General features: G+C 44.5%; 1 protein-coding gene across 2 annotated transcripts in view; it reads left to right on the top strand.

Moving 5' to 3' along the window:
• The first annotated feature begins 493 nt into the window (after window positions 1-493).
• slc9a7 (solute carrier family 9 member 7) overlaps window positions 494-11,495 on the top strand; it is a 32,800-nt gene continuing 21,798 nt past the window's right edge. Inside the window, exons 1-8 of one of the 2 annotated variants that reach the window (XM_030432722.1) lie at window positions 494-1,230; window positions 5,687-5,889; window positions 5,982-6,059; window positions 8,795-8,871; window positions 8,982-9,094; window positions 9,183-9,288; window positions 9,697-9,838; window positions 9,931-10,036. In XM_030432722.1, the coding sequence (XP_030288582.1) occupies window positions 939-1,230; window positions 5,687-5,889; window positions 5,982-6,059; window positions 8,795-8,871; window positions 8,982-9,094; window positions 9,183-9,288; window positions 9,697-9,838; window positions 9,931-10,036 (1,117 nt within the window). In that variant the 5' untranslated portion in view covers window positions 494-938. The remainder of the gene's footprint in view (window positions 1,231-5,686; window positions 5,890-5,981; window positions 6,060-8,794; window positions 8,872-8,981; window positions 9,095-9,182; window positions 9,289-9,696; window positions 9,839-9,930; window positions 10,037-11,495) is intronic. The other variant, XM_030432721.1, reaches the window with a different exon arrangement.

Genomic DNA, 11,495 nt, shown 5'->3' with positions numbered 1-11,495 from the left:
TCCTTCTCCGTGGCTGCCTGCCTGAAAAAAAAAAACTACAAAAAACTACAAAAGCCATAAATCACAGAGGACAGGGACGACCCCTCAGCCCCTGCTGTAACCGAGCCGGGCTGTGGACGACACCAGAAGAATGTCAGCCTTCTGAATTAGCTGCCTGCTTCAAGAGGAAAGAGGCTGATGGGAGTGAAAGAACAAAATAAAGAGGCGTCCATACAACCAAAACAATGAGCTGAAAGGAGCTAAAGTGCTCTGTAGCACTGAGAGGAGCAGTGGTGTCGGGTGGTTATTCTCGGTGGTTTCCTCACTACAAGGGGATTTCTTTCACACTGGCCAGATTTTAGACCCATGATTAATTTAACAATATTGATCAGTACCACTTTAAAGTCTTGGGTTGCCCTCAGCTCACCCCCCCTTCCCCTCCAGCTGTGCCCCCACTGGTATCATCCCACTTCTGCCCCCCTCCTCCTCTACTATCACTCTACTAAGGCCTCTCTCTCTCTCTCTCTCTCTCTTTCTCTCTCCAAAGCGGATGTGCGCTTTTACTTTTTCGTGCAAAAGACGGACTACTAACATCCGAACACAGAGCCTGTGTGCGTTTCCTGTTTTGAGGGACGAAAGGAGCGCTGAACTGCACAATCATCAAAAAAAAAAAAAAAATCCCAGCACAGTGACTCAGTAGGTTGAAACCAGCCGACTCGCTGAGCGGACGGTGTGTGTGATCCGGTGCTCCTCCAGCAGGGCAGCGCAGTCTCAGCCCGCCGTCGCCCTTTCCCCCTCCACATCGCGCAGCAGTGTACCTTTAAAAGGTTGAACTCGGCAGCCTGCGAGCACCGGATTGTTTTCCCCTACTCGGCTCAGCTGTAGCCACCTTCCAGCAGTGACATGGCATAGAGGCGGTGTGCAGTCAGCAGCCAGCAGCAGCAGCAGCATCCTGCACCATGGACGCTCGCACCGCACAGCCGAGGCGCCGCGGAGCCCTCCTCGCCGCGGTGGACACGACGCTGCTGCCCGTGTGGATCCTGATCAGCGCCGTGTCGGGAGGACTGAAGGCGGAGGACGACGCGATGGAGGAACTCGCCACCGAGAAGGAGGCTGAGGAAAGTCACCGACAGGACAGCGTTAATCTGCTGACGTTCATCTTACTGCTGACCTTAACCATTCTCACCATCTGGCTCTTCAAGCACAGACGGGTCCGTTTCCTCCACGAAACCGGACTGGCAATGATTTACGGTGAGGGTTTATGGGCTTATATGTTGAATGCATGCACATACACACACACACACACACACACATACACATACACACACAGGCTACACGCACTAACACACACCACCACCACCACCTTCCCGCAGGCTTTGCATGATTCAGTCTCCCTCGTGGCGCACAGAGGCGATGAGGAGATAAAGCTGAAGATGATTTATCTAATAAAAAAAAAAAAAAAAACGCACCGACGAGCCTCCTCCGCATTCCCAGCAGCGCACACAGCTCCTAATTGGCTGGTCTAATTTCTAGAAGGTGCTGTCGGCCGCTCAGCCTCGTCTACAAAAAAATAAAAAAAATAATAAAAAAAAAAAACTCTCCACCAGGCTGCAGCTCCATCCGAGCCTGACTGGGAACACACACACAGCACCCCTGGCTCCCTGTATCTGTGTCTGTGGGGGTAATGAATGAGATTACAGTGACCTTGATGGGAGCCTTTATTGTTTTATCTCCTGTGAGGGAATGAGAGGAGACAGGAGAAAAAGATTTAAACATGTTTGGCGTGTGCAAAGTGCAGTCAGTACAGGACTACAGCTGACCAGCATGATCAGGCATCTAAAAAAAAAAAAAACCTGGAGATTATCATGATCTGTGGTTATTAAAGGCTTAAAAGTCAGGAAAAATGAAAGTGGCACTGAGTAGTTTTGCCCCGTGTTTGTCTGTTTTGGAGCGAGCATCGAGGTTAGGGAATGACAACAAAATGATTTACATTATTAATGAGGTAATAATACAAACTCATTAATATGTATCCTCTCCACAGCTGAATAAACAAGCTGTCCTCAGAGGAAAACAAGGTCCCCAGAACACTGTTGGAAGCTCGAAAGGTGGCAGGGTCCGCCACATATAAACAAAGCAGAACAGTGGAAAGACAGGGAATTCAGAATCAGAATTCCTCGATTGTTTCGCAAGCGGGGAAATATCTTTGCCACAGCAGCCAAAGGACAGTAATATTATAAATTGTGTCGTCCTTTAAGGTCAGTTTAAGGTCAGTTAGTTTGTTCAGGCGCACAAATAGAGATCTTTCTCTTCTGATTTAAATTTCTTCCCCAAAAACTACATACTGTCCCTTTTTTTTTTTTAAAAGGGACCAAGAGCAGAGTCGGTCACATCCATCAGTGTCATCAGCTGGATGTATTTATGTGTGAGTGAGTTTATGTTTTTATTCCTACAGGGACGTCAACATGACCGAACACTCACTGAATAGGCTAAAAAATGCTCTGCAGCCGAACTGCACATGCTCGGTTGTAAAATCAACAGAGATCAAACTCGTGTCCCCAGCAAAGTCTTTACTCAACAGAAATAAAAGTCCTGTCTTTCACCATCCGACGACCACATAGCACGAGTCGGTGAGCAACGTCGCAGTATCTCTTCAGGAATGTTGAACTGAGCTGCTTCAGTTATAATGTCGACATCCGTGTTTAGTTTTTTTCCCTGTACCTTATCAGAAGTGTCAGTCCGTGCTGCAGGCGTCACTCATTAACCAGAGATCTCATATAAAAAAAAAAGTCAGACTTTGACTTTGTTTTTCTTTTAAATGCTTTAAAAGTAAACTGTGATTTGGCGTGTTTCCAGTTCAGCTCGGTCTTTGTAGTTTCATCTCCCAGATCTACAAATATAGGTCAGGTCCTGGCAGCAGGCCCGAAACAGAAACTGTTATTAAGATATTACAGCTGAGATTTACTATGACCCCAAATATAGGTGGCCGCGTTATTATGATGAGGGCTTTTGTGCACATTCATTTTGTTTTATATGTGTTAATAAACACATAGAAATGGAGTTTTAAACTTCTGTTATTACCTCAGTCAAGTTGTTACTTATTTTTCTTATTTGAAATACGTGTTCGCCCGTTTGGTTTTTTTAGCTCGTGAGCAGGATTACACAAAAACCACTCAACAGATTTCCACGAAACTTGGGTGGAGGATTTGGTCTCGGCCCAGAATAGACCCCGTTACGTTTCGGTGTAGATCCAGATAAAGGGACAGATCCTGTAACTTATTCTCACTTTCATTAACATTGCAGGTTTTTGGATATTTCAAGAATGATGCACGGATGAAAAAAAACAAAAGACAGACTCTTTCACGAGGCTGGTATCTACGAGAGAGAACAACTCGATGGGGATGCAAATAAGAATCTGGATGCAGCTGATTTAAATAATCACATTTTATTTGATATTGGCTCGGGCCTTATTGAGTTAAAGAGTAGTTTCTGTGGCCGAGGCGGAGGTGAGGGAAGGAGTGGCATTCTGGTTCTTGCTGGATTCAGTCTGATGTTATGAAGTTAGATCTTGCACTGTGTCCAAGCGCTGTTTGTATTTTTTAGACCAGTGGTGCCAAGCGGGTACCTTGTGACAATATTGATTTGCTGTATAAAGAGCAGGCTTTACAGGGATCGTGTGTTTTCAGTCTTGTTAATTCAGTTGTATGTTGTGACACGCTCGTCAAGACAAATCACTGAATCAGAATACGTTCATAGAACTTCTCGGTGGCAGTTTGAACGCAGGACCGACATCTTGTCAAAGGCTCCTTTTCCTTCTGTGGTACTTCCCAGTTTGAAAACATGGAACTTCCCTTTCACTGGAAACAACCTAAAGTTTGTGAACTCCCTCGTTTGAGTGCATTTCGCAAGACACTGAAACAACAGGCGGTTTTATTCTCAACGATTACTCATTACAAAGCTGTCACTAGTAGTGTTGGTGTGGTGAGGCCGCGTGTGATGTACGAGTTGAACCCTCAGGAGGGGAAGAGTGAGCGCTCTTGCCTCTGCCGTGTCTCCTGCAGATAACTGCTGTCCGATCAGAGGATTTATGTTCTCTCACTGCCTGCTTCATTCCTTTTATTCCCGTCTTTGGCTCTCCCCACAAGCCTCTGCTGTACCATCTCCTCATTTCTCTTCCTTCGCTCTGCTGCTCTGTGTGTCACCGCAGCAGAAGCACCTGGAACATTATCGACTGGATGGGTTTGATTTTGTTGGCCTTTCCTTTTTTGGGGGGGATTTCTTGGCCCCCCCAGCATTTATTAGAAACCAGTGGTGGACAGTAACGGAGTGAATTTACTTGAGTACTGTACTTAAGTACATATCCAGAGGATTTGTACTTTACTTGAGTATTAGATTTCTTTGGTACTTATTACTCTTACTTGAATACATTTCCAAGACAAATATTTTTACTTTTACTCGAGTTAATTTCTAGGAAGGCTGAAAAGTACTCGTTACTTTCAGGTCTGCTCTTTTTTTTTTTTTTTTTTCTAAAATACTATTGGACACCAGTGATGTGCACAAGGGGGGGGCAGGGGGGGCAGTCGCCCCCCTTCGTGGCCCAATTGTTGAAAAACGCGCACTAAAGTGCCCTCCTGAGAGCCAAAACGCGCAATAAAGTGCCCTCCTGAGAGCCAAAAAAGCGTGCCAAAGTGCCCTCTTGGTTGGCAAAACACACTAAACTGTCCCCTTGGCTGGTTAAAACATGATAAACTGACCTCTTGGGAGCCAAAACATGCGCTAAAGTGCCCTCTTGGGAGCCAAAACACGCGCTAAAGTGCCCTCTTGGGAGCCAAAACACGTGCTAAAGTGCCCTCCTGGGAGCCGAAATGCGCGCTAAAGTGCCCTTCTTTTCGCCCCTGCCCTTCAAAAAGTCTGCGCACGCCACTGTTGGACACAAGCTGTGTTTGTCAAAGAAGGAAACCTATCACAGTGCACGCTCTCCACTGGGATCTGCGTAAAAGCGGAAATACGTCTTCCCTCCCCATAAGGATACCACCAAAGCCGCCACGCTCTCGACTGCGTTTGTCAACACAAAACCGCGACAATGGCTGCATCAGATGTAGTTTTTTGTAAAGCAGTGATTCTCAACCAGTGGTCTGGGGACAACATTGGTCTCTGAGGGGGTTCCAGTTCCCAACTTAGCTAAATGATAGAGAGTTAGTTGGACGGTGCAGGTTCATTTGGTTACAGTTTTAATGATTGTTAATAAACATCTGCATCTGCAACATCTGCTCTCCTCCTGTGATCCCATTCATTTTATCTGTTTTTATAGGTGTTTCTGCAGGCTTTATATAACATTGTGGTTCTGAAAGCAAGCACATCAGTGCAGGTGGTTTCAAAGAGTTAATTCTCAGAAACAAGAGTTAAAAGGTCCTTAAATTCTTTTAGAAAAAAATATAGTAATTCATTGATGTGAAAAATAAGAAATTTACTCTTACTCTTACTTTTACTTTGCTTAAAGTACATTTAAAAGCATGTACTTTTGGGTACTTAAGTACCTTTTTAAAAGCAAGTACTTTTTTGTGTGGACTGAGCTACTTTTACTTGTAACGGAGTAATTTTTGACCAGTAGTATTTGCACTCTTACTCAAGTACTGGGGTCGAGTACTCTGTCCATCTCTGTTAGAAACCTATAATAAATCTATATATTTCACCTGCATTTTATCCGCAGGTCTGCTGGTAGGTGTGATCCTGCGTTACGGCATCCCGGCCACCAGCTACCACAACAAGACCCCCCCGAGCTGCTCGCTGAAGGAAGGACCCGTCAGCACCCTGCTGCTTAATGTCAGCGGCAAGTTCTTCGAGTACACCCTCAAAGGGGAGATCAACTCCAGGGAGATTCACAACGTGGAGCAGAACGATATGCTGCGAAAGGTAAAAGCAAAACAAACGGCATCAGTTCTCCTGTTACTGAATTTTGCCACATTTACCGCCTCAACTCTTCTAATTTCTGATCTCTCCTGCAGGTGACGTTCGACCCTGAAGTGTTCTTCAACATATTGCTGCCTCCGATCATTTTCCACGCCGGGTACAGCCTGAAGAAGGTGAGATGATGCGAGTGAAAACCTCAGCGTCGGTGCCAGAGATGCTGCCACAAACTGCTGTCTCATCGGACAGATGGTTCGCTAAAGAAAAAAAGCCCCTCAGTGACCACAGCGAGAGCGTTTGGTGTTCACCGAACATAAGTGGCCCTTTCGAGGGGAAGTCCAGAGCAGATGTCTTTTTGTCTCCTCTTCTGACACCAGCAACATGAGACGCTCCTGCTTCTGATTGTAGTAGAGCAACAGATTTGTTTTATCCGGGGGAATCCCTGCGGCGGCCACTTCTCAGTCATTAATCCGTCACCTGCGAGCGTTTCAGCGACGGCAGGTGGTGATTTTTATGCACGAGGATTGTTGAGTTGGAGCTGCTTCAGCGCCTCGACCTTGAAGTAATGGAGAGCGAAAATGTGTTTAAACAGCTGGTGACATCTGATATATGATCTCACCGCGAGGGCACTCCTCCGCCTTTTCCAATTACACAGTGATGGATGATATCAGATGAACGAGGGGGGAAATGTTCTGGTGCTGTGCTCAAGTGCAGAGCATCTTCTCGGGTCACAGTGAAGTGGTTCAGCTCGGGTTCTGCTTTGAGCAGTGCAGGCGGTGTGGCTCTGGATGGCAGTGTCGGCCTGCGGTCCCGACTGAAATTCGGCATAGTCATAAACACTAAATGTCAACAAATTGCTGCAACCAATGATTATTTTGATTGTTTATTAATCTGTTAGATATTTTCCGTGATTAAGCAATTTGTGGTTTAAGATATAAAATGTTGAGGATCATAAACATCAATTAGACGTCTTGTTTTGTCCACAACCCAAAAATATTCACTTCGCTGTCACAGAGGAGTAAAGAAAACCAGAAAATATTCACATTTAAGATGCCGGAATCAGAGATTTTCGACCTTTTTCTTAAAGAATTACTCAAACTTGAAGCAGTTCTAGTCTCAATATACTGTCTTAGCTAGTGGTCTATACAAAAAAAATACACAAACTTCATCCGTTTAGTTCAGTTTTGATGCTAATTGCGTTCACGTAACATCAAACATCCATCAAACTTTGTCTTTTGAATGTCTCTGTAGTTAAACTTGACAAACAGAAAACAAAATGACTTCAGTGAGATTGTTTTTTTTCACCAGCTGTTTCATCACCACCATCAATTTTTTATTTAAAGCAGCTGTATTATTTATTGTTATATAATTCACTGTTTCCCCGGCTATAAGCTTCCTTAGTGCATTGCATTGTGGGAGAATAGTGTCCATCAACGGCACATTCGAACCGTTTGAGTAAAATCTTCTTTTCTTTATCCAGTGTCGACACACCAGGCTTGTACTGCAGGTCTGGATTCAGGACAAAGTTTTGGGTCGGTCAATAAATAGGCACTGTACCACTGCAGCTACTGACCAGTGTCAATAAAGATTTATCATTCTCATCTATAAACATTAAAGATAATAACCTGAATGCACATCGCGAGCTCTCAAAGCCCGAGGCGACCCCGCAGAGTTTGTTTTGTCGTGTTCGGTTTACATCGTCACATTTTACGCGATGGGTCCAGCAAGTGTTTGACATTTTCACTTGAACGATGACTTTAATTCTTCGCAAAAGATCAGAGTTGTTCTGTTGATTCCTTTATGAGCTGATTGACTGTCAGTCAGTTGTTCCAGCTGCTGTTAACTCAGGTCTGTGCTGAGTAGTAGCAGTTTTCTACAAGATGCTTTCAGCTGACGGTTGGCAGCGATTACCAAACTATGAACCGACGGGCTTTTTTCTTTGTCGAGCGAAACTGCAATTCAACGAGGAATTTGCTGAGTCAAACAGGCCTCAGGAAATGTGAAGCCAGGGGGTCGTGTTGACCTTTTTCTTTAAAATACTGCGTCTTCAAACCGTCTGTTGCAGTGGGAGTTCAATTTGAAACACAATGTTAACGGCTTCAGAGAGAAGCTCGAGTCTCTGCGGTCGCTAACATGTCGTTTCAGTTAATTGTCTGCTTTAGAAACACGCAGGACGGTAACTGATGTGCAAATGCTGTCGTAATTAGCTGCGTGTCATCTAACTGTGAGAATGATCTGTCATTTATATCCTCCAGCGTACTCATCACAGTGTTTTTCCTCCTTTTTGCTCGATTCTTTGTTTTACTTTTCACAAAACTCACTCCTGACAGTCTGTAAGGGAAAGGCTCATTTCCTGGAGAAATCTGAATCAGCACTTCTAGTTTTTTTAGACGCGAGGAACTCGGCCGTGAAGCGATCCGGAGAGGTGTTTGTGTTGTGTTCCTTTGTTTGTTTTATAACCAGACAAACGGCTCAATCTGTTTGTGTTTCTGGTGCTGTTTGACGGAGAGGAACTCGCCCACTCGTTACCTTTTCAGTGCATGAAACAGCAGCCAGGCTTGCTTTTTCCCAAAAAAATGTTTAGATGATGTTTTTTCTGTGGTGGTACGAGATGTCAAAACATGACAACGTTTCACAAAACAACAACAGTTGACAAAACACGTCGGGGGGGGAAAAAAAAGGATTTCGGAAAACACAACATTTTGGAAAACATTAAAAAACACAATGTTGCTCAAAAACACAGCTTTACAACATTTTGGAAAACATATTAGAAAACCCATTTAGATGTTTTGGTGCAATGTTTTCTGAGACCTTGTTGTGTTTTGACCCTCAAGGCCACCATAGTTTGACCTCTCCTCACTTTATTTCCCCCCCTTCAGCTTATTCTCCTTTTTTTTTTTCCCTCTTCCAGAGAAACTTCTTCAGGAATCTTGGCTCCATTATAACCTACGCATTTCTTGGCACTGCCATCTCGTGTTTCGTTATTGGGTGAGTTTTCCACCATCAGCTTTTAACGACATGTCGGTTTGAAATCAGGCTCTTTGTGATCGATCTGTTGTGAGCTTGTGGGTCACGCGTCTCTCGGCCTCCATCCGCAGGAACCTGATGTACGGCGTGGTCAAGCTGATGCAGGTGGTCGGACAGCTCACTGACAAGTTCTACTACACCGACTGCCTTTTCTTTGGTGCCATCATCTCTGCCACGGACCCAGGTGACACATAACACCTGCTGATCATAATGATGTGATGCAGCTCGTGAATGTATACGTGAAATTAACTTCTGTCTTAATCTGTGTGCAGTGACGGTGTTGGCCATCTTCAATGAGCTCCACGCAGACGGGGACCTCTACGCTCTGCTGTTTGGAGAAAGCGTTATGAACGACGCGGTGGCCATTGTGCTTTCATCGTGAGTCAAATCTCTGCCTTGTTAGAAATCAGGGACAGATCAAGTTCTCTCTCTGTCTGTGTTTCTGTCTCTCTGTGGTTTGGAGCTTTATTTTCCCTCCTGGTGTTGAAATTCATCACTGACATGTGAGACAGAGCAGCACCGCTCGGCATCGCTGCTCCACTTGACAGGTAGACAGAACTCTGCCTCCCTCTGCTGGAAGATCACACATCACCTTCTACTTAAATACTTGTTTATGATAATTTTTGTATTCCATTCTGCAAAATATGTAATAAAACAAATCATGGACCAGGGATGATCTGCCCCAAAAAAGAGCCCAGTTTAGTGAAGTGAATCAATTCAAAACATCATTTGAAAATGAGTCAATTTAAGACAAAAACCTGCCACGACATGTTCTTTGTGTTTCAGGTCGATCGTGGCTTACCAGCCCGCCGGAGCGAACACACACATGTTCGACGCCTCGGCCTTTTTCAAGTCGGTCGGGGTTTTCCTGGGTATTTTCAGCGGCTCTTTTGTGATGGGGGCAGCCACAGGAGTCGTCACCGCTCTCATATCCTTTTTCTCTGATACCCGCTCTGAGATTAACACACAAAAAGGTGATTTCCATATCGGCGTGTTTGTGTTCTTTAACTCCACTCTCACGTCACCAAGTTCACCAAGCTGCACTGCTTCCCGCTGCTGGAGACGGCCCTCTTCTTCCTCATGTCCTGGAGCACCTTCCTGCTGGCGGAGGCCTGCGGGTTCACAGGTGAGCAGGTCGGCGGTTAGATGTAGGTCAGGCTCACTCACCAGCCGACAGACTTCTTTTTGACTTGAATGCATCAAACGTCCGTCTGATTGTCAGTCATCCAAGTCAGAGTCCTGCACATCTGGAAACGCCGGGTCGACTTGTTTTTGATTCTTCCCCCAAAATAGTTGCATACTTTCACTTCATTTTATCAAGAGTAAACTTCGAGTATATTTCCTGTGTACTTTATATACCAAGTACTCTAATATCAATGTAGTTTTGGTATACTTGCAAGGGTGCTTCTGTGGCGGCACTGGCAGTAAAATGCTCACAAACCAGCTCCAACCTGCATCAGAACATAAACCAATAACATTTATATCTACAAATACCTCGTCCAGGAATAATCAAACTGAAATGTGCTTTTACAAGCTCTAAAATGGGAAAAATGGGATTAACTGAAGGTGTATATGGGTTTCAGTTGGTTCATGTAAGATCAACAAACTTGCAGTTGTCCAACTGTTTGGAAGGAAAGCGACACTTGATGCAGGTAGCCGGGTTGACTGGAGACTTCTTGTGCTCGCTCAACTGGGCTGAGGAATAAACACAGTTTCCTTCAGCTGGAACGAGATGCAGCAGCAGAGAAATCTAAACAGGATCCTGAACAGACCAAGGTTTCTGGCTGGCACGCTGTCAGGAGGAGGTCTGCAGTGTGTCAGGGACGTTCACCGTCAAGTGTCGTCCGTCACACGTGATTGGCTGGGAGGGGAACGGCCCAAACTGCCTTCTGCTCATTAATCAGAGCACAGGTGATCTGAATCCACTGCAGTCAGTCCAGAGGGAATTTGAAATTCAGCCCAAAACCAAAAAAACAAGTCTACATTGCATCCCTGGGACTAAATTTGCTCACTTCTAAGTTCATAAAAGTGTACTTCTGAGTATACTACAATAAGAATAATAGACTTTAAGGACACATCTAGTTTACATCAACGTTGAAGTTATACAGTGAGCTATAACTTCAGTGGTTACACACGTCTGGCCTACTTTATAGTTTACGAAAATACACGTTATAAAAACAAACATGTATTGTAGCTGATGACAAAATGTAATAATAACGACAACTCAAATCATCCCAGTTTAAAACCAGGAAACACACATTTTCTGTTAAAGTAAAGCTAAATCTACGTGTCTGTATACATGACGGTTTAAACCAAGTGCCCAACAACTTACTTACACGTCTCTATAACAGAAGATTAAAGGGGCACAGCAGGGATTTAGTATTGCATGCTGTAAAGTTGGTAGATTCACAAGAGACAGATTAAGAAAAAAAACGATTATCCAAATTAAAGCAGCAGCAGCTGAAACATCCTCAGTTTTCAACCACAAAACAGATCCTACATTTCCCATAATGCAACTTAAACTCCTTCCTTGCTGTAAAATTCAAGCCTCTAAGTAGTTTTGTAAAGGATTTCCACTGATAACT

This window comes from Sparus aurata, chromosome 11 (assembly GCF_900880675.1).
Source record: "Sparus aurata chromosome 11, fSpaAur1.1, whole genome shotgun sequence".
Taxonomy (NCBI): domain Eukaryota; kingdom Metazoa; phylum Chordata; class Actinopteri; order Spariformes; family Sparidae; genus Sparus; species Sparus aurata.
The sequence above is the reverse complement of the archived record's forward strand: the minus strand, read 5'-3'. Positions and strand labels throughout refer to the sequence as shown.